The sequence below is a fragment of the Bufo bufo genome, chromosome 2 (assembly GCF_905171765.1).
Source record: "Bufo bufo chromosome 2, aBufBuf1.1, whole genome shotgun sequence".
Lineage (NCBI taxonomy): Eukaryota > Metazoa > Chordata > Amphibia > Anura > Bufonidae > Bufo > Bufo bufo.
In genome coordinates this window covers 162,180,423-162,204,213 of record NC_053390.1, presented here as the reverse complement: position 1 = coordinate 162,204,213, position 23,791 = coordinate 162,180,423, and the positions used below count along the sequence as shown (strand labels likewise).

The following is a 23,791-nucleotide window of genomic DNA, read 5'->3' as shown; positions in this document are numbered from 1 at the left end:
AGGAGCGGCCGAGCGAGCGTCCTCCTATCAGTGCGCCTGCGCCGACTGAAGACCGGTACGGCGAAGGCGTGAGATTTAAAATGCAGACAGGGCCAGTCAGAGGACGAGCGCGTTCGCTGGCCCTGTCAATCAACATGAGGAGGGGGTGTCTTTATGAAAGCAGGATGCGGCTGCTACCAGCAAGTAGCCGCCCTACTTGCTGGTAGAGAGGTAATTTACATATTATAAAAGTCCGTTTTTTGAAGAAACTACTGAACGAAAATGAGTAAGAGCATTATATATTGATATATCGCAGTATAAGGAATTTAAGTAGCCAAAAAATAAATAAATGACTTTAGTGGGGTGACAGAAGCCCTTTAAGGTGAGCCAGTACCCCTCCCCAAGCTGGACTTAAAGTGTCACTGAAGTTTCAACAAATTTTGCATGAATTAACAGTACAGTGTGTGTACATGAGGAATAGCACTATATCTGGACATTATATCAATCGTATCAGAGATATTTTGTAGCAGTTTTTCTCTGTACATGCTAAACATCTAGTTTGCAGATCTCTCAGACGCGGTGGTGGTGACTAGCTGCCATCTACTGCACAAAGAAAGCAGAGGATTTTCCTAACCTTTTCTGACTCACTCAGAAGTTTAAACCAGGATCATGAAGGACATTACAGAGTGGCATTGACCTGTATTGGTTGTGAATTTAGCACTTGTGCTGAGCTAAAAACCTCTATCGATGTGCAGTCTTTTTACTGTCTCTGTTTCCATACTCACTCGTTTCCATTCTCACTCATGCCACTGCTGCTCACTCCTTCCCATCCCCATATACTTGTATTGACATGTGTAACATGATTAGAGTTGAGCGGACACCTGGATGTTCGGGTTCGACGAGTTCGGCCGAACTTGAAAAAAAAGTTCGGGTTCGGGACCCGAACTTGACCCCGAACCCGAACCCCATTGAAGTCAATGGGGACCTGAACTTTTGGGCACTAAAATGGCTCTAAAATAGTCCTGGAAAGGGCTAGAGGGCTGCAAAAGGCATTAAAATGTTCTTAAGAGCATGGCAACTGTTCTGCAAACAAATGTGGATAGGGAAATGACTTAAAATAACATAAAATACAGAAAAATTAAAAATAACAATCTGGATCTAGGAGTAGGAGGTTGAGGAGGCGGTGGATGGGTGGATGTGGCGGTATAGGTTGACGTGGCGGTATAGGTGGAAGCGGCGGTGAAGGAGGAATAGGTAGCCAACACTGATTTGTGTTATTTTTTATTTTTAAATTGGGGTATCCCCCAAAATATTGGGACATATAACAAAATAAAACAAAGAATAAGTGCACTTGAGTACAAGAATGGATGGTTGAGGCTGGTATAAATGTCTATTCTGCAAAAGGTACGGACAAGTCCTGTGGGATCAATGCCTGGTTCATTTTAATAAACGTAAGCTTGTCCACATTGGCTGCGGCCTGTGATAATGCTCTCTGCCGTGCTAAACACACGTTCACACTATACACTGGCTGCAGGGCAGGTCAGCACCTCCAAGGCTGACAAAGCTTTTCCACATTTTGGCCATGCTAACCCTGCCTTCTCAGGTGCTGGTGGTGCCCCAGCTGCGTTGGCGACCTCTTCCTCCTCCTCTACCTTCGCCTTGTGCTTCCACTGTGCCCCCGCTGTCAGGTGGGAATGCTATCATCAGCGTGCGCTTGTAGTCGCGCATCTTCCAATCAGTAACAGATGTTTTCACTAAATTTAGTTCCCTGTCAGCAATGCAGAGCAGGGGTTCATTCACGGCAAAAGGGGGTTCATGTCACCCAGCAATAGAACAGAGGATTTTGAGAGATTTAGGCCCCTGTCACCCAGGCACAGCAAAGGTTTATTCACGGCAAAAGGGGGTTCATGTCACCCAGCAATACACTGCGTGCAGAATTATTAGGCAAATGAGTATTTTGACCACATCATCCTCTTTATGCATGTTGTCTTACTCCAAGCTGTATAGGCTCGAAAGCCTATTACCAATTAAGCATATTAGGTGATGTGCATCTCTGTAATGAGAAGGGGTGTGGTCTAATGACATCAACACCCTATATTAGGTGTGCATAATTATTAGGCAACTTCCTTTCCTTTGGCAAAATGGGTCAAAAGAAGGACTTGACAGGCTCAGAAAAGTCAAAAATAGTGAGATATCTTGCAGAGGGATGCAGCACTCTTAAAATTGCAAAGCTTCTGAAGCGTGATCTTCGAACAATCAAGCGTTTCATTCAAAATAGTCAACAGGGTCGCAAGAAGCGTGTGGAAAAACCAAGGCGCAAAATAACTGCCCATGAACTGAGAAAAGTCAAGCGTGCAGCTGCCAAGGTGCCACTTGCCACCAGTTTGGCCATATTTCAGAGCTGCAACATCTGGTGTGCAATACTCAGAGACATGGCCAAGGTAAGAAAGGCTGAAAGACGACCACCACTGAACAAGACACACAAGCTGAAACGTCAAGACTGGGCCAAGAAATATCTCAAGACTGATTTTTCTAAGGTTTTATGGACTGATGAAATGAGAATGAGTCTTGATGGGCCAGATGGATGGGCCCGTGGCTGGATTGGTAAAGGGCAGAGAGCTCCAGTCCGACTCAGACGCCAGCAAGGTGGAGGTGGAGTACTGGTTTGGGCTGGTATCATCAAAGATGAGCTTGTGGGGCCTTTTCAGGTTGAGGATGGAGTCAAGCTAAACTCCCAGTCCTACTGCCAGTTTCTGGAAGACACCTTCTTCAAGCAGTGGTACAGGAAGAAGTCTGCATCCTTTAAGAAAAACATGATTTTCATGCAGGACAATGCTCCATCACACGCGTCCAAGTACTCCACAGCGTGGCTGGCAAGAAAGGGTATAAAAGAAGAAAATCTAATGACATGGCCTCCTTGTTCACCTGATCTGAACCCCATTGAGAACCTGTGGTCCATCATCAAATGTGAGATTTACAAGGAGGGAAAACAGTACACCTCTCTGAACAGTGTCTGGGAGGCTGTGGTTGCTGCTGCACGCAATGTTGATGGTGAACAGATCAAAACACTGACAGAATCCATGGATGGCAGGCTTTTGAGTGTCCTTGCAAAGAAAGGTGGCTATATTGGTCACTGATTTGTTTTTGCTTTGTTTTTGAATGTCAGAAATGTATATTTGTGAATGTTGAAATGTTATATTGGTTTCACTGGTAAAAATAAATAATTGAAATGGGTATATATTTGTTTTTTGTTAAGTTGCCTAATAATTATGCACAGTAATAGTCACCTGCACACACAGATATCCCCCTAAAATAACTAAAACTAAAAACAAACTAAAAACTACTTCCAAAAATATTCAGCTTTGATATTAATGAGTTTTTTGGGTTCATTGAGAACATGGTTGTTGTTCAATAATAAAATTAATCCTCAAAAATACAACTTGCCTAATAATTCTGCACTCCCTGTAGAACAGAGGATTTTGAGAGATTTAGGCCCATGTCACCCAGGCACAGCAGGGGTTAATTCACGGCAAAAGGGGGTTCTTGTCACCCAGCAATAGAACAGAGGATTTTGAGAGATTTAGGCCCATGTCACCCAGGCACAGCAGGGGTTAATTCACGGCAAAAGGGGGTTCTTGTCACCCAGCAATAGAACAGAGGATTTTGAGAGATTTAGGCCCCTGTCACCCAGGCACAGTAGGGGTTAATTCACGGCAAAAGGGGGTTCATGTCACCCAGCAATAGAACAGAGAATTTTGAGAGATTTAGGCCCCTGTCACCCAGGCTCAGCAGGGGTTTGTATACGCCAAAAATGGTAAAATGTCACCCGACAATTGAAAATAAGAATTTCTTCAATTTAGGGCACTAAAATTGGCACTTTTTTGCATTAAAATGGCTATTAAATAGTCCTTAAAAAGGCTAGAGGGATGTAAAAGGCAGTCAAATGTGCTTAAGAGCATGGCAACTGCTCTGCAAACAAGTGTGGATAGAGAAATAACTTAAAATAAAATAACAAAAAATTACAAATTATTAACCTGCAACTCAGAGAAGGAGGCGGATATGGAGTCGGAGGTTAAGAAGGCGGTGAATGTGGTGTTGTAGTTGGAGGCAGCAATGGAGGAGGAGGAGGTAGCCAATAATGTTTTTTTTTTTTGTTTTTGTTTTTTGTTTTTTTTATTGGGGTAGGTAGCCCCCAAAATATTGGGACAAATAAAAAAAAAGAAAACAAAGAATCATTGCACTTGACTTGAGTACAAGAATGTATGTTTGATGGTGGTATAAATGTCTATTCTGCACAAGGTGCAGACAAGTCTTGTGGGATCCAAGCCTGGTTCATTTTAATGAACGTGAGCTTGTCCACGTTGGCTGTGGACAGACGGCTGTGCTTGTCTGTGATGACGCCCCCTGCCGTGCTAAACACACGTTCAGATAATACACTGGCGGCAGGGCAGGCCAGCACCTCCAAGGCTTAAAAGGGCAAGCTCAGGCCATGTGCCCAATTTAGAGACCCAGAAGTTGAAGGGGGCAGACCCGTCATTCAGTACGTGTAGGCGTGTGCACACATACTGCTCCACCATGTTGGTGAAATGCTGCCTCCTGCTAAGACGTTCCATATCAGCTGGTGGTGCTGGTTGTTGTGGCGTGCTGACAAAGCTTTTCCACATGTTGGCCATGCTAACCCTGCCTTTTAAGGTGCTGGCGGTGCCCCAGCTGCGTTGGCGACTTCTTCCTCGTCCTCTGCCTTCACCTTGTGCTTCCACTGTGCCCCCGCTGTCAGGTGGGAATGCCACCAGCAGCGCGTCTACCAGCGTGCGCTTGTACTCGCGCATCTTACGATTACGCTCCAGTGACGGAATTAAGGATGGTACGTTGTCCTTGTAATGGGGATCCAGCAGTGTGGCCACCCAGTAATCAGCACAATTTAGAATGTGGGCAACTCTGCGGTCGTTGCAGAGACACTGCAGCATGTAATCGCTCATGTGTGCAAGGCTGCCCAGAGGCAACGAAAAGCTGTCCTCTGTGGGAGGTGTATCGTCAGTGTCCTCTGTATCCCCCCATCCACGCACCAGTGATGGCCATGAGCTGGTCTGGGTGCCACCCTGCTGTGAACATGGTTCCTCCTCCTGCATCTCATCCTCCACCTTCTCATCCTCCAGAACTGTGCCCTGCCTGGACAATTGTGTACCTTGGGTTTTTGGGTGCAGGAACCCACCCTCGGAGCCACTTGGAAATGACTGGCCGGAAACCCTACGAAATGATCCCTCTTCCTCCTCCTCCTCGTCCTGTGCCACATCCTCTTCCATCATCGCCAGGAGCGTTTTTTCAAGGAGTCATAGAAGTGAGATAGTAACGCTGAGAACGGCGTTATCGGCACTGGCCATGTTGGTGGAGTACTCGAAACAGCGCAACAAGGAACACAGGTCTCGCATGGAGGCCCAGTCATTGGTGGTGAAGTGGTGCTGTTCCGCCGAGCGACTCACCCGTGCGTGCTGCAGCTGAAACTCCACTATCGCCTGCTGCTGCTCGCACAGTCTGGACAGCATGTGCAAGGTGGAGTTCCACCTTGTGGGCACGTCGCATTTGAGGCGGTGAGCGGGAAGGCCGAAGTTACATTGCTGCGCTGACAGGCTAGCACTGCAGGGTGAGAACGCTGAAAGCGCGCACAGACGGCTCGCACTTTATGCAGAAGCTCTGACATGTCGGGGTCATTTTTAAGGAATCTCTGCACCACCAAATTCAGCACATGCGCCAGGCAAGGGATGTGCATCAAACCGGCTAGTCCCAGAGCTGCTACGAGATTTCGCCCATTATCGCACACCACCAGGCCGGGCTTGAGGCTGACTGGCACAAACCACTCATCGGTCTGTTGTTCAAGGCCCATCCACAGCTCCTGCGCGGTGTGGGGTTTGTCCCCCAAACAGATAAGTTTTAAAACTGCCTGCTGTCGTTTACCCCTGGCTGTGCTGAAGTTGGTGGTAAAGGTGTTACGCTGACCGGATGAGGAGCTAGTAGAGGATGAGGAAGCAGAGTAGGAGGAGGAAGCAATCATCGGTGGTGGAAGGAAATGCGCCAAACTGCTATCCGCCTCAGGCTTAGCCGCCACTGCATTTACCCAATGTGCTGTTATGGAGATATAACGGCCCTGACCGTGCTTACTGGTCCACGTATCCGTAGTCAGGTGCACCTTGCCACAGATGGAGTTGCGCAGTGCACACCTGATTTTGTCCCCTACTTGGCTGTGAAGGGAAGGGATGGCTCGCCTTGAAAAGTAGTGGCGGCTGGGCACGACGTACTGTGGGACAGCCACTGCCATAAGGCCTTTAAAACTATCCGTCTCCACCAGACGGAATGACAGCATTTCAAAGGCAAGTAATTTAGAAATGCTGGCATTCAGGGCTAGGGATCGCGGGTGGGTAGGGGGGTACTTCCTCTTCCTCTCCAGCGTTTGGGATATGGAGAGCTGAACGCTTCCGTGTGACAGTGTGGAGATGCTTGGTGACCCAGGTGTTAGTGTGGCTGGCAGATCCTCTGTTTGTGGGGTGCCACTCTCACTCCAGAGGTGGATGAAGAGGCCGCCACTGCAGCAGAAGAGGAAGCAGGAGGAGCCAGAGACCTTTCTTGGTTTTTGAGGTGTCTACTCCACTGCAGCTCGTGCTTTGCACTTAAATGCCTGGTCATGCAGGTTGTGCTCAGGTTGAGAACGTTTATGCCTCGCTTCAGGCTCTGATTGCACAGCGTGCAAACCACTCGTGTCTTGTCGTCAGCACATTGTCTGAAGAACTGCCACACCAGGGAACTCCTTAGAGCTGGCTTTGGTGTGCTCGGTCCCTTGCTGCGGTGGGCAGTAGGAGGCGTACTGTCTAGAGGACGGCCGCTCCGCTTTTGCACCCTGCTCCCTCTTCTGCTGTGCTGGTGGCTCTGTGCGACCACCGCCTCTTCCTCCGAACTACATCGGTCACTCGCATGACCTTGATTCCATGTGGGGCGAGGACCTCATCGTCCTCCACATAATCCTCCACCCAGTCTTCACCCCTGACTTCCTTGTCGGTCTACACGCTTTCGAAAGCCCCAGTTGGCAACTGTGTTTCGACATCATCCGAGACGTGCTGCGATGGTCCTCCCATGTACTCATCTTGAAAAATAAGTGGTTGGGCATCAGTGCACTCAATCTCTTCCACTTCTGGGGCAGCGCTAGGTGGATGGCCCTGGGAAAGCCTGCTAACAGAGTCATCAAAAAGCAGAAGAGTCTGCTGCATGACTTGGGGCTCAGACTGCTTGACTGATTTGGAAGGGGGTGAGGTGAAAGACTGATGGACATTGGCTGCAGGTGCCAACTGTGGTCTTTCAGCAGGAGACTGGGTGGGAGACAATGTGAAGGAACTGGATCCACTGTCAGCAACCCAATCTACTATCGCCTGTACTTGTTCAGGCCTCACTATTCGTAGAGCAGCATTAGGCCCGACCAAATACCGCTGCAGGTTTTGTTGCCTACTCGCACCTGAGGAAGGGGTTTCACTCTTGCGTGTAGCTGGCACAGATCGACCACGTCCTCTCCCTGCAACAGGAGCTCCACCAGCAGCACCACAACCTGGGCCACGTCCCTTATTTGACGCTCTTTTCATATTTTTTGAATTTAGGATCTTGCCCTAAATGGGTGTTTAATTAATAGTAAAAAAGAACAACAGAATGTAAAGGGTGTATCTCACACGGCCTGAACCAGACTAGGCCTCAATTAAAGATATCTTTGCACAAAAAGGCTGTATTTCAAATGGCTGTATTTCAAATGCCTAATTGAAACCCCTGTATGTAGGGGGGTATCTCACACGGTCTGAACCTGTGTAGGCCTGAAGTAAATATATCTTTGCACAAAAAGGCTGTATTTCAAATGGCTGTATTTCAAATGCCTAATTTAAACCCCTGTATGTATAGAGGGGATCTCACACGGTCTGAACCTGTGTAGGCCTGAAGTAAATATATCTTTGCTCAAAAAGGCTGTATTTCAAATGGCTGTATTTCAAATGCCTAATTCAAACCCCTGTATGTAGGGGGGTATCTCACACGGTCTGAACCTGTGTAGGCCTGAAGTGAATATATCTTTGCACAAAAAGGCTGTATTTCAAATGGCTGTATTTCAAATGCCTAATTTAAACCCCTGTATGTATAGAGGGGATCTCACACGGTCTGAACCTGTGTAGGCCTGAAGTAAATATATCTTTGCACAAAAAGGCTGTATTTCAAATGGCTGTATTTCAAATGCCTAATTCCAACCCCTGTATGTAGGGGGGTATCTCACACGGTCTGAACCTGTGTAGGCCTGAAGTAAATATATCTTTGCACAAAAAGGCTGTATTTCAAATAGCTGTATTTCAAATGCCTAATTCAAACCCCTGTATGTATAGAGTGTATAGAGGGGATCTCACACGGTCTGAACCTGTGTAGGCCTGAATATATCTTTGCACAAAAAGGCTGTATTTCAAATGCCTAATTTAAACCCCTGTATGTATAGAGGGGATCTCACACGGTCTGAACCTCTGTAGGCCTGAAGTAAATATATCTTTGCACAAAAAGGCTGTATTTCAAATGCCTAATTCAAACCCCTGTATGTAGGGGGGTATCTCACACGGTCTGAACCTGTGTAAGGGCTCTTTCACACCTGCGTTGTTGTGTTCCGGCATAGAGTTCCGGGGAGCGGGGGAGCAGTATACTTACCTTCCGTGCGGCTCCCCGGGCGCTCCAGAGTGACGTCAGGGCGCCCCAAGCTCATGGATCATGTGATCACATGGATCACGTCATCCATGCGCATGGGGCGCTCTGACGTCATTCTGGAGCGCCCGGGGAGCCGCACGGACTGTAAGTATACCGCTCCCCCGCTCCCCGCTCCTACTATGGCAACCAGGACTTTAATAGCGTCCTGGGTGCCATAGTAACACTGAACGCATTTGGAAGACGGTTCCGTCTTCAAATGCTTTCAGTACACTTGCGTTTTTCCGGATCCGGAGTGTAATTCCGGCAAGTGGAGTACACGCCGGATCCGGACAACGCAAGTGTGAAAGAGGCCTAAGCCTGAAGTAAATATATCTTTGCTCAAAATAGCTGTATTTCAAATGGCTGTATTTCAAATGCCTGATTCAAACCCCTGTATGTATAGTGGGGATCACAAACGCCCTGAATCAGTGTAGGCCTGAAGTAAATATATCTTTTGCACAAAAAGGCGGTATTTAAAATGGCTGTATTTCAAATGCCTAATTCAAACCCCTGTATGTAATTCAATATTGGTGCACCAAATGGCGGTATTTAAAATCTCTGAATGTAATTAAGGGTGTATCTCACAATGACATCTGCATCAAAGGCTGCCAACTAAATTTTTGGAGCCCAAACGACTGTTTGTTTAACAACTGATTTTGACAGCAGTATATAAGCCTGTAATTTCATACGTGCTGATGCTGCAAGGCCTGAAAATAGTGTTTTTTGTCAAATTAGTGTGTTTTTCAAACCCCAGAAAATGATGGGTGTATTTCTAGCTTAAATTGCACACTGACTAATACAGATGTTGTAGTTTGCCCCCAAAAAATGGTGATTTGCAATGTCCCAAAAGCTCAGATGCAGTGCTGGTGCACTGAGCATGCATAAAATGGCCGCCGCCACCCACCTAACTAACAGAATTCTAAAAGTTAGTATTTTTGGTCAATGAGCTCAGGGCAGGGTAAAACGATAGTGCCCTGCACCCACACAACTATTTGTCTGTAGATCGCTGAGTTAGATTCTCTCCTATGCTGTCCCTGAAATCACAAGTTCAGCAGCATCCTCTTCCTACACTTGTAGCACCAGAGTGACGTGCAGCGCTATGTGACCCAAGCTTATATAGAGCCTGGGTCACATGCTGCTCTGGCCAATCACAGCCATGCCATTAGTAGGCATGGTTGTGATGGCCACTTGGGGCAAGTAGTATGACGCTTGTTGATTGGCTGCTGTGCAGCCTTTCAAAAAGCGCCAAGAAAGCGGCGAACACCGAACCCGAACTTTTACGAAAATGTTCGGGTTCGGGGTCCAAAAATCCTAAAGTTCGGTACGAACCCGAACTTTACTGTTCGGGTTCCCTCAACCCTAAACATGATCCTTCTTTGCAACTGCTCTGTCTTCAGATGGAATTCAAAGCATTTTTAACAGCTGATAATAGAGAACTAGACATTTCTCACTGATAAGACATATTACAAAGTTTCTTGTGGCCGCTTGTACTATTGATTTATGTAAAGTTGTGTGAAAATACAGTGACTCTTTAAACAATATAATACAGAATAAGTGCATTGCTACTTTTAAAGCAAGCCTGCCAGGAGTTTCATGCTTCCTGAACCATGGGCAGTATGAAATACCAACAGGCTCCGTGATTATAAGCAATTATGTTTCACTATGAAATGCCGCAGAGATTCAGAGAAAACATAGTTTAAAAAAACAGCTGGGAATGCAGAGGAATTCACGCAGGCTTCTCCCCATCCTTCTCGGGTTGATAGGTCTTTTCACACACAGAGACACCTGTCAATATGGCGGAGCCAGGCATCATTCAAAGCATAGTTCATAGGCAGCCTGTTGGTATTTCATGCTGCCCATGATTTAAGCAGCGTGAAGCTCCTGGGTGGTTCCATTTAGTTACTTTGTGATCTATACTGTTGTCATTGCATACTTACTATAGACCATATCAAGAATTTACAAGTAATTTGTAAAATAATTCAAAAAATTATAAATCAAGTCTGCTCCACTGTTAGCTTCAGAGGGAGTTTTCATCTGCTAAAGCTTATGAACCCTCTGGGCAAACATATCATATAGAACCATACATACTACTATACACAGATTTAGTTCCATATGTATTTCTATATTAATACATTATTACTATTTTATCTACAGTGGACAAAGGAGCTAAATATTATACTAAAGGAAGAAAAAGAAGAGATGAAAAAAGAAGAACAAGAAAAACAAAGAAAAGAAGAAGATCAATTTAAAGAAGTAATGAGGAAAAGAGAACAAAAACTAAAGAAAACAAGCAAACCTTATGAGCTGCCTTGGTCTGTGGCGAGCATAAAACACGATGAAGACTTATGACAATGAACAAGCAATCTAATGGCTTAGTCATCTCAAGAATGCCAAAGTGCCTCACTGATAATTTCTGTGCAACTATAAGGCCATGTTCACACGTTAAGGCCTCTGCCAAGGCATGCATTTTGCTTACTTTCCCTACTTGCATGCTCCATTCACATGCAGAGGGAAAGAAAATTCAAAATAATGAATACAGTGGATTTCAAATAAAAAGTATTTGTCTGTCAAAGTATCTGTCTGTTTTACATTTAGATTTTGGGTACGACAACTTTCAACAAAATGACTAGAGATTAGCGAATTTTTCAAAAATTTGATTCAGCAAGTTTCACGTAATTTTCCGAAACGATTCGATCCAAATTTATTCACTGTGAATCTCGTTAAAAAACAACTATTGCCTTGCAGTAACATGCATAGGGAGGAGGCTGTGGTAGTGAAACAATACTGTGAGTCAGTTTGACACGCAGATGACAGGCGTCGCTCTTAGGCCGAATGCACACGGCTGTCTTCCGCGGCCGAGAGCGGTCCGTGGTATGCCGGGCTGGATTCCTGTTCAGAGCAGGAGCGCACGGCGTCATTGGTTCCTATGACGCCGTGCGCTTCATGCCGCCGCTGCTGTACAGTAATACACTCGTATAGTGTATTACTGTACAGCAGCGGCGGCATGAAGCGCACGGCGTCATAGCAACCGATGACGCCGTGCGCTCCTGCTCTGAACAGGAATCCAGCCCGACATACCACGGACCGCTCTCGGCCACGGAACACGGCCGTGTGCATTCGGCCTCAAAATCACTGCACACTTCACTTATTTGGGCAGTCACAGGGCCAAAACTGACCAAATAACTCAAGTATGAACTCAGCCTTACAGGTCGATGTTAGCGTCAAGAAGATGCGCACTCCTTTTACACCATCGTCAGCTGATTCTACATAGATGTCTACAGAACCTGTTCTATTAAACGCTTATACAAGTAGAGCCCCGCAACAGAGTAGAGAGGGTGTCAGCAGTAAGTTTGTGTTGACTTTACTGATTATTTTTCCCTTCCTCTGATCCATCAGAACAATAACCCCCCAAAAAGGATCCTGTCTGTTGAGCATCTTCACTCGGTCAGCATTTGGTCAGTAATCCATCAGTATTACTAATGCCAAAAAAACAAGAGTGAATCCAAAACAGAGATGACACGTGAATGGAATATTTGCATGTCTTCAGTGTTTTGTACCCACTCCTGCTTTTGGCTACAAAATCTTAAGCCAATTCATGATGGGACCATACAGGTCTTATAGCTGCTACACAGACAGGATCTGTTGTGCGTCTCATTTTTCCCTCCTACTGACAGATCAGGAGAAGGTAACAGCAGAAAAGGGCCGGAACTCACTTCCAGTTATATTCAATAATTCTGTTTATTGTCACATAGCACTGTGACGCATTTCGACACTCGCAGGTGTCTTTGTAAAACAGTGAACAAACACATTGCAAACCACCCTTAAATAGCCAAACCCCTCATCAAGGTATGTGTATCAGATGATCGTGATGTCACAAAACACCCCCCACCCCCCAACTCGTAGACACACAATACAAATAATATTACAGATATTAATTCTCATCCTGGACGGAATCTTCTCTTATTGTCACTCTTAGTATACAGCGTAATTTTGTGTCTTTTAACCTGTAGAAAAACATATGTAAATATATCTATCTCTCGAAAACCTCCCTATATTAAATACACAGAAATGTAAAAATATAATTTTTTTTACAAAAAAACGATTGCGTTCATAATGACGGTTTAGACCCATGGGTTCCAGAGTTTGGAGCCGATGGATCCAGTATGCCTCTCTTTTCCTCAGCAGTAAATTCCTGTCTCCTCCTTGTAATGCTGCAGAACCCCAAGCAACCAGGCAAAGATCTGAACAAACGTGGAAACGTGGATTTATTGAAAACACAGCAGTAAAGTCCAAGCCAGAAATCATACAGAAATAACGTAGTCCAAATAATAATCTGAACCAGCATACTCCCAGGTTGTAGAGACAACAGTGAGCACTGATCAGCCAGGGAGATCACCTTTTAAACACCTGCTGGCCAATCATAGAGTGCTGCTTGTCAAAACCTCATAGGTCATGCGATGATCCTTCTTATTAGCACCTGTGTAGTAAATCCCTAATCAACTTTAAATTTGTGCACAGGTGCTTTACCTGCCAGTGGCCGACGTAGCGCATAAGATGCACGCACACTCGGCCGCGCATTCCTTTGCGAATCACCCCTCGGGCGTGCATGCGGATGCCCAAGAGACTCGGCACGGGCACAGGATTGTGCCAGCATGGACACCGGAACGGAACTCGCAGGAGACACCGGAGGCAGGACCGGCCGCAACGTATTGCCATCAGCCCGGCAATTCTGCCTCAGAGATCCCCGCAGCCCTCCCCTCCGGCGCCCATGCAGACGCCCCACCGTATCTGCCCGCAAGGGAACCAAAACCGCAGACTCCCTTACATTACCCCTGCCTCGAGGAGGCGGCTCAGAAGTCTCCAAACGGGGCTTACCCAGATTCTCACGGTGGAAAGTAGCTACCAATTCCTCCACATGAACCTGGCGGGCAGGTACCCAACATTTCTCTTCTGGACCAAATCTCTTCCAGTCCACTAAATACTGGAGAGATCTCTGGACAAAGCGGGAATCCAAAATCTTATTGACCTCAAATTCTGGCTCCCCTTGAACCTCCACCGGAGATGGAGTTCGAATAAAGGGAGCTGACTCGGCCGCCGATTTGAGCAGTGAAACATGAAAGGTGTTCACTCCTCGAATCGACGGAGGAAAAGCAACCTTGTAAGTCACCCGGTTAATTTTTTGTATAACTGGGTATGGACCAATGAATCTAGGCCCCAGTTTGGCAGACGATTGATGCAACCGGATGTTTCGGGTGGAGACCCACACTGGATCTCCTACCTTAAACTCTTGCTCCGTAGTGCGATGGCGGTCAGCGAATTCTTTCTGTTGTGCTACCGCCTTACGAAGATTCCGCTGCGTCAACAACCAAATGGGCTGTCTATCCTGGAACCATTGATTCACCCCTGGACAGTCAGTGGAGGCCCCTGCCAGAGAGGAGAGTCTTGGATCCCTGCCCCCACGCACCTGGACGGAGACATCTTGGTAGAGGCATGTTCGGAGTTGTTATAAGCCACCTCTGCAAAGGGGAGGTGAGCTGCCCATTCCTCCTGGCAGTCTGACACGAAACACCGGAGATACTGTTCCAGGGTCTGGTTCGTTCTTTCTGTCTGCCCGTTAGTCTCTGGGTGAAAACCAGATGAAAATGACAGCCTAATCCCAAGACGGGAGCAGAAGGAATGCCAGAAACAGGAAATAAACTGAACTCCCCTATCTGAAACAATATCCTTCGGTTCCCCGTGTAATCGGAAGACATGTTTCACAAACAGATCTGCCAGCTCTCCAGCCGACGGCAATCCAGGAAGCGGAATAAAATGAGCCATTTTACTAAAACGATCCACCACTACCCAAATTACCGTACAGCCGGAAGACCTAGGCAGATCCGTTATGAAATCCATAGACACGTGGGTCCACGGGGCCGAAGGAATGGACAGAGGAAGCAAAGTACCAGAAGGGGCGGACCGAGATGATTTACAGCGAGCACAGACACTACATGCTTGGACATAGGCTTTGACATCAGAAAGCATCTTGGGCCACCAGACATGACGTTTACAAAGGGATATGGTTTTCTTTATCTCCGGGTGCCCGGCCGACTTAGAATTATGCAATTGTTGCAAAACCCTGAGTCTGAAATTTAATGCACAAACAGCCGACCTTTCGGTTTGTTAGGAGGGCTCTCCGTCTGTAAAGGTAAGAGCAGTAAAGACAGATCCTCCATTATCCCTGAGGTGTCCAAGGCGGCTACGAAACACCTCGCAGGGTTAATGGATTCTGGCTCAGTGTCATGTCCAGAAGGGGCTTCAGGGAAATAACAGGAAAGAGCATCCGCTTTGACATGCTTGGTTCCTGGTTTATAGGTTAAGCGGAAATTAAAGCGGGTAGAAAACAATGCCCAGGGGGCTTGGTGAGAATTTAATCTCTTAGCCCCTTCGATATACTCAAGGTTCTTGTGGTCGGTGTAAACCGTAATGGGATGTTCCGCACCCTCTAGCCAATGTCTCCACTCTTGAAAGGCCAACTTAACCCCCAAAAGCTCTCTATTACCGATATCATAGTTACGCTCGGCTGGAGAGAGCTTCCGAGAGAAAAAGGCACAAGGATGAAGCCTCTCAAGATCTCCAGAGTACTGAGACAGAACCACCCCCACTCTGACCTCAAAGGCGTCAACCTCGAGGAAAAAAGGTTGAGAAGTGTCTGGATGAGTGAGGTTTGGAGCTGAGCAAAAGGCTTGCTTTAGCGTCTCAACGGCTTCGCCAGCCTCTTTCGTCCACTCAGAAGGGTTCATCCCCTTCTTAGTGAGGTTAGTGAGTGGCAGCACTACCGCAGAATAGTTCTTAATAAATTTGCGATAGAAATTGGCGAAACCTAGGAAACGCTGTAATCCCTTCAGATCTCTAGTCCAGGACAGCTGAGAGTTTGGAGGGGTCCATCGCCAATCCTCGTTCAGAGACTATATACCCTAGAAAAGGCAATTCTTTCACTTCAAACAAGCATTTCTCGAGCTTGGCGTACAAGTGATTCTCTCTCAGCCTCTGGAAAACCTGACAAAAATGATCCCGGTGAGTCTGCAAGTCTGATGAGTAGATTAGTATGTCATCTAAATAGACAACCACGAATCTACCCAAGAAATCCCGGAGGACATTATTGATGAACTCCTGGAAGACTGCGGGAGAATTACAGAGACCGAAAGGCATCACAAGATACTCATAATGCCAGTCTCTAGTATTAAATGTGGTCTTCCATTCGTCACCCTTACGAATACGTACTAAGTTGTACGTACCCCTCAAATCGAGTTTGGCAAAAATCCAGGCCCCTGCCACCTGAGCAAACAAATCTTCAATAAGTGGAAGGGGGTACCGATTCTTCACCGTAATTCGACTGAGGGCGCGAAAATCAATGCAGGGTCTCAATCCGCCTTCTTTCTTCTCCACGGAAGAGAATCCTGCCCCTGCGGGAGAAGTGGACGGTCAGATGAAATCCTTATCGAGATTCTCCTTTATATATTCTCGCTGGGCCTGAATTTCAGGCCCAGTGAGATTATACAGATGCCCTCTGGGTGGCATGGTACCTGGCAACAAATCAATAGGACAATCATATGGCCTATGAGGAGGTAACACATCAGCCCCTTGTGGGCTAAACACGTCTGGGAAGTGATGATAGCGCCTGGGTAACGCACTCAGCACTTTCATGGATGCAAGTGGCAACACCGGGCAAATGCACCTGGTGAAGCAGTCAGAACTCCACTTGCAAATTTGTCCGTAATGCCAGTCCACAACTGCATTATGAAGTCTCAACCAGGGGAGGCCCAAAATCACAGGAGTGGATGGCATGTCCAGGGTTAAAAGGTTTAAGACTTCCCGTTGACCAGCCCCTTCCTTTACCTGCAACCCAGGTGTCATCAACGACAGGCCTTCTTGAAGGGGAGACCCATCCACAGCGGTGACGGAAATGGCTTCTCCCGGTTTGAAGACTGGGATCTGTAGTCGTTGGACCAGAGAAGAGTCAATGAAGTTACCGGCAGAGCTCCCGAGTAGAGTAAGGCGGAGATAGGATGGTTCTTCCCTTGCCACTCAATAGTAATAGGTATGAGAAAACGACTTCTTTTAAGAGGAGGAAGCAGAGTACTTAGTGGATTCTCCTCAATGTCCATTAGGCTTTGTCGTTTCCCGACAATAGTAAAGGACATTTCTTTAGTCGGTGCCCAACTCCTCCACAATATAAGCAAAGACCCTCATTCTGGCGACGAGCCCTCTCCGTAGGGGTAAGATGTGAAGACCCCAGTTCCATGGGTTCCTCAGCCGGTTTACTGGGTCGTGGAGATGGGTTGGAAGAAACTGAATGAGAAGCCCGCTCCAGACGACGTTCTCGAATGCGACGATCAGCGTTGATTGCTTGTTGGATTGCCACATCTAGAGATGATGGAGATGGTAGAGATAATAGTAGATCTCTGACAGGGTCGGAGAGTCCCAACCGGAACCGGTGGCGAATTGCAGCATCCCCCCAGTTGGTAAAGGTGGCCCAGCGACGGAACTCTGCAGCAAATTCTTCCGCTGTGCGTCGTCCTTGTTGGAGGTGTTCCAGTTGAGTCTCAGCAGTTCGAGTGCGATCTAGGTCTTCATACAAAACCCCCATAGCATGAAAGAAGGCCTCTACTGAGTCAAATGTGGGATCCCCTGTCTGGAGGTTAAAAGCCCAGCGTTGCGGGTCCTTCCTCAATAGAGACATCACTATGCCGATCCTTTGTTTGGTATTACCCGATGATACAGGGCGCAGTTCAAAGTATAAGCGGCAGGAGTCACGGAAGTTGAGAAACTCCTACCTATTACCTGAAAAAACCTCAGGTAGGGGTATCTTGGGTTCCACTGGGCGTTCTGCTGAAGTCGGGTCGAGAAAACCCTGCCCTCCCTGGAGGAGGATTTTAAGCTCGTCCCCGACTGTTGCCAGTTATGCATGGATCTTATTAATATTCACAGCAGAGATGTTTATCCTGTGTTGGACCAAGAGGTTCGCTGCTCTGGTCAATTCCACTAGCTGCTGTTGGATGCGATCCATGATAACTGAAAGTTGGGGCTTACTGTTCTGTAAGGCTGCAGAACCACAAGCAACCAGGCAAAGATCTGAACAAACGTGGATTTATTGAAAACACAGCAGTAAAGTCCAAGCCAGAAATCATACAGAAATAACGTAGTCCAAATAATAACCTCTGTGGGAAAACATCAGAGAAAAGCCAGACCAGGCTAAAGTTCATACAGAAGAGTCCATGAAACCAAATACCTAAGGATGAGACGGTGAAGTATCCAAGGTCCGATCTGAGGCCACACACGGTGCAACTGTAGAGCAGAGATGAGGTTTCCAGAGGCATTCACTAGATGGAGACACACAGAGTTCATGCATAGAACAAACTTAGTGAATCTGAACCAGCATACTCCCAGGTTGTAGAGACAACAGTGAGCACTGATCAGCCAGGGAGATCACCTTTTAAACACATGCTGGCCAATCACAGAGTGCTGCTTGTCAGAACCTCATAGGTCATGCGATGATCCTATTCATTAGCACCTGTGCAGCAAATCCCTAATCAACTTTGAATTTGTGCACAGATGCTTTACCTGCCAGTGGCCTACGTAGCGCATAAGATGCACGCACACTCGGCCGCGCATTCCTTTGCGAATCACCCCTCGGGCGTGCATGCGGACGCCCAACAGACTCGGCACGGGATTGTGCCAGCATGGACGCCGGAACGGAACCCGCAGGAGACACCGGAGGCAGGACCGGCCGCGAAGTATTGCCATCAGCCCGGCAATTCTGCCTCAGAGATCCCCGCGGCCCTCCCCTCCGGCGCGCATGCGGACGCCCCACCGTATCTGCCTACAAGGGAACCAAAATGGCAGACTCCCTTACACTCCTCTCCTTGGTTGTGTTACACCCTCGATAATCTGAAATCGCAGCTGCGATATATATTATGTCTCTCTCTATGAAAATGATGCGGTACCTGTAGTAGCAAAATCGACCTATGGTATGCTATAAGAGAACGGCAAATATTTGTGACAAAATTGTTAAAGCTGACATTGGAAGTGACAGAAGGGAATTAAAACAAAAAATGTTTGCAACTCCGAAACAGGGAACTTTTCCCTACCTCGGGTGCATACATTGCTCCAGTGTCATTAAAGGCCCCCACATCACTCATCCACGATCGGGGGAGCATATCCCTAGAAGGGTTTTTATCACCTGTGACAGCAATTATGTCATATATATCTTGAAGTGTCCATGCAGTCTTTTATATGTAGGGGAAACGTCCACACGCATGAAAGACAGGTTTAGTAAACATAAATCCACGATCAGGAAGGAGAACTTACTACTAACGGCACCGCATCATTTTCATCGAAAGAGACATAATATATCGCAGCTGCGATTTCAGATTATCGAGGGTGTAACACAACCAAGGAGAGAAGGAGACAGGAATTTACTGCTGAGGAAACGAGAGGCATACTGGATCCATCGGCTCCAAACTCTAGAACCTATAGGTCTAAACCGTGACTATGAATTCAATCGTTTTTTGTAAAAAGGTTTATATTTTTTAATTTTTCACAATTTTTTTTACATTTCTGTGTATTTAATATGGCCAGGTTTTCAAGAGATAGATATATTTACATATGTTTCTCTACAGATGAAATGATGCGGAATTACGCTGTATACTAAGAGTGACAATAAGAGAAGATTCTGTCCAGGATGAGAATTAATATCTGTAATATTATTTGTATTGTGTGTCTATGAGTTGGGGAAGGGGTTGGGGGGGTTACGATCATCTGATACACACACCTTGATGAGGGGTTTGGCTCTTTAAGGGTGGTTTGCAATGTGTTTGTTTACTGTTTGACAAAGACACCTGCAAGTGTCGAAACGCGTCACAGTGCTATGTGACAATAAACAGAATTATTGAATATAACTGGAAGTGAGTGCCGCCCTTTTATGCTGTTATTTTCATGGGATGCCAATCCTAGGACGCGAGCACCACGGAAACTTACCTGCAGTGCCGACCTATTGGACATAATACTTTAGATCAGGAGAAGGGTCAAATAAATGGTGATGTCATCAGGCCAAAAAGGCAAAATAGTGGCCCAATCATGGAGTGGGGAGGTTGGTAGTACAGCTTGAGAAGTCCACAGAGTGGCCCAATGACATAGTGGTGAGGTGGAAGCAGCATGAGGAGACCACATAGTGGCCCAATGACAGAGTCTGGAGGTGGCGGCAGCATCAGGAGGAGGCCACAGAGTGTCACAAAGACAGAATGTGAAGGTGGCAGCAGCAGCATGAGGAGGCCACAGAGTGGCAAGGTGACATAGTGTGGAGGTGGCAGACCACAGAGTGACCCGGTGACAGAGTGGGTAGCAATAACAGTACCCGCTGACGATGGTTGGTGTAAGAAGAAGCACTTGGCATCAGATGTGTGGCATCAGGCGGGTGGCAGCATCAGAATAGTAGCTGAGGCAGGTAGCCAGAAGAAACCGGTCTCTTTTGTCATAGTGTAGGTGTGGCACCATGGATAATCTAGTCTGATGCATCAGGCATTGGTGGGTGGAAATCATGGCTGATCCACGCCTGATTCATCTTGACAAAGGTCAGTCTCTCCACATTTTGGGTGGACAGGAGAGTTCTTCTTGGGGTAACTATGGCCGCACTAAACACCCGCTCTGATGCCACACTACTGGCCGGGCAGCACAGCTTTTCCACGGCAAACTCTGCCAGTTGCGGCCACAAATCAAATTTGGCTGCCCAGTAGTCGAGCAGATCTTCAATGTGTGGTGGCAGGGTGCTGTCCAAATATACCACCACTTGCTGGTTCAGGTCCTGCTCCAGGTCTAGCTGCTGCTGGTGAGTAGTTTCTTAACTAGGCGGGTGACGAAAGCTGCTCATCAGCGACTCTAGACTCAAGTTTCTGCTGATGAAGCTGGAACTGCTCCTACCCCCCGCTACAGCAGCCATTGCAGAGGAACGTGAGCGCAGAGGGCCCCCCCGGTCAGACATGCGAGAGGATGGACAGTGGCGCAGACAATGAAAGCGGCCAACTGACTACATAGGATGTTTCTATAGTAGTTCAGTTTGTCCTCCCTCTCAGCGAGTGTAAAAAAAGCCCCCATTTTGCACCGGTAGTGAGGGTCTAACATGGTGGAAAACCGGTAATCATCCCTCTGCCGAATGGTAACAATTCGGCTGTCACTACGCAAGCAAGTGAGCATGCATCAGGCCATTTGCGCAAGTGACTTGGAGGGACTCCCTGCCTCCATCTTCACTGCATACTGCCACAGTGTGTCTGGGTCCTCTGCCTCGTCTTTCTCATCATCCTCTTGCTCCTCCGGCTGCTCCTGCTCCTCCTCTTCTGTAACCTGTGTAGAAAAACCACCCATTTCGCTACACGTTGCTTGTGCTCCAATGTCCTCCTCCTCCAGTTCAGGCCCCTCAGGGCTCATGTGGCCATGAGATGTAGGCACCCCGTCTTCAGTCCCCTGACCAGCAAGATTTACCAGCATCTTTTTCAGGATCTGAACCATTGGAATGACGTTGTTAATCCCATAGTCCTGGTGACTGACAAATAAAGTGGCCTACTTGAAGGGCACAAACAAACGTGAGGTGTCACGTATGAGCTGCCACTGGATAATATCGAAGTAATACAGGGGAGTACCTCTGTCCGCCCGTATCATTAAGAAATTGTTTATGGCCTTTCTCTGTTCGTACAGTCGGTCCAACATATGGAGGGTGGAATTCCAATAGGTGGGGACGCTGTTTTGCCGCTGTGGCTTAAGGAGGCTGTCCTTGGCAGAGTATGAGTGGCTGAAGTGCTTGCAAAGTTTCCTGCCCATTTTTGCAGATGGGTGGAAGATTTTGGGAAACGCTTGACATCCAGATTGAACACGTGCAAGATGCAGGGCGCATCGCTCAGCCCTCCTTGGCGCAGTGCCAAAGCCATGTTCTTCCCATTGTCAGTCACCATGGTTCTGATTTTTAGTTTTTGCGGAGAAAGCCAGGATTCGATTTCTTGATGAAGGATGCAGAGCAGTTCCTCCCGTGAGTGTCTCTGTTCGCCCAGGCAAATGAGGTGCAGAACAGCTTGACACCGCTGTGCCCTGCACATGTGGAATGCTGGTGGGGCACTGTGATTTGTCCCTGCAGTGGAGGCTGAGGACAAGGTGGAAGATGAGGAGGCAGAGGCGGACATTGTCGCAGAACCAACGGCGTGAGAACATGGAGACGTCACCTGGCCAAGTTGCTGGTTTGGCTGGGCAGGAACCACATTTACCCAGTGGGCCGTAAAGGACATGTATTTCACGTAAAGGACGTGTATGAGTTACAGCTCCACACGACGGCTCTGCCGTGCACTTTGGCAGACACCGACAGGCTCAAGGACTGGTCCACCTTCTGTTCTACATATGTGTGCATGGCTGGTACTGCCTTTTTGGCAAATAAATGATGGCTTGGGACTCTCCACCTTGGCTCGGCACAAGCCATCAGTTCTCTGAAAGGTGCAGAGTCCACCACTTGTAAAGGGAGGGACTGCAGTACCAGGAACTTGGCCAGGAGCACGTTCAGCTTCTGCACCGTTGGATGAGTGCACGCATACTGTTGTCTTTTGGCAATCGCTTTGGTGATCGATTGCTGACGGAATGACTGAATAGAAGGAGGAGGAGCAGGAGCATCAGGACAAGCAGAATATGGGAAGGAGAGACAGCTCCCTTCGGCTGAGGTGATGGAGCCTTGACTGCCTGAAATCGGATGCGTGCCACTGGGTGATGCAGCGGTTGCTGTGGCAGGCTGGACCACGACAAAAAACTGCCCCACCGCCGAGTAGTTGATTTTACTCCCAACACTCCGCACTGACTGACTTCTACTGCCACTGCCTCTGTGAAAAACTTCACCACTACTTTCCGGGCCGGTAGGCTCCTGCGAAGAGGGTGGTCTACCCCGGGCACTTTTGGGTCCTGACCTCCCACTGCTGCCACCCTGCTGATTCCTAGCCACGCTACTGACTTGCTGGCTCCGCCGCTGCCTCATGTGCAAGCTGCCACTCTCTTATCCCGATGATGATGAAGCCCCTTCGTCCCCCGGCTCCCAATTGCGATCGGCTACATCAGGCATGCTTAACCTGCATCCCTCCAGCTGTTGCAAAACTACAACTCCCAGCATGCCCGAACAGCCTACAGCTATCAGCCTACAGCAGGGCATTGTAGGAGTTGTAGTTTTATAACAGCTGGAGGGCCGCAGGTTGAGAATGCCTGGGCTACATCATCATTGAGTATTGTGTCTGCATGTCACTGATGACCTCCTCAACGGTCTCTGAGCCAGGAGCCTGACCGCTAGCAACACCAGCTACCACACCACTCTTCTTATAACTACTTGCCCGCCTACCAGAGGAACTGGCAGTCTGCTCTGGATCTTGGCTGGGCAGTAGCTTCTGACTGTCCTCTAGTAGCTCATCCTTGCTGTATAGTGGAGCTGAGTCCACAGCATATAGTACTACTCTGGCTAAGGGAACAGAAGGACAGAGGCAGGTTGAGGATAGGTGAGGGGGCAGGGCCTTCTCCCAGGCCATCCCAACTAAGGGTTGTGTCTGACGAACCCACCGACTCTTGGCTGGGGGTGTCTGATGTCACTTGCGACGTAGTCGAATATTGAGTGAACCATTCAAGAACCGCTGTGTTGCTGGTCAAGACATGACCGCTAGCTGACACTGGGAGCTCAGGCCTCTCGTTGCGACTTCTGCTACCACGCCCCCTTACTCTGCTGCGACCTGTGCCTGCGCCAGAAACTTTTAGGCCTGTGCCCCTCCCCTGTGCAGGGCCTGTCACTTCTGTGTCTGACATAATGTTAGATCAAATAAGTAAATAAAAAGGAAATTAATACATGCCAAAAAGGGCAGTTTTTTCTCACTTCACCACACAACGGCTGATAAGCCCCTTTTTTCCCCCCACTAATACACAACAAAAAAAGACTTTAGAACATATAACTGCGGCCGTGAACGGCAAATAATATATCTTTTTGCCACTAATACACGCCAAAAAGGGCTGTAATTTTCTCACT

The 23,791-nt window shown here is 47.6% G+C and overlaps 1 protein-coding gene across 3 annotated transcripts in view; it reads left to right on the top strand.

Annotated features, from left to right (window-relative positions):
• Window positions 1-11,236, top strand: part of TMEM232 (transmembrane protein 232) — a 286,864-nt gene extending 275,628 nt beyond the window's left edge. For all 3 annotated transcript variants that reach the window (XM_040420202.1, XM_040420203.1, XM_040420204.1), the window contains one exon: window positions 10,879-11,236. In XM_040420202.1, coding sequence (XP_040276136.1) covers window positions 10,879-11,073 — 195 coding nt within the window. In that variant the 3' untranslated portion in view covers window positions 11,074-11,236. The remainder of the gene's footprint in view (window positions 1-10,878) is intronic.
• The last annotated feature ends 12,555 nt before the right edge of the window (window positions 11,237-23,791 follow it).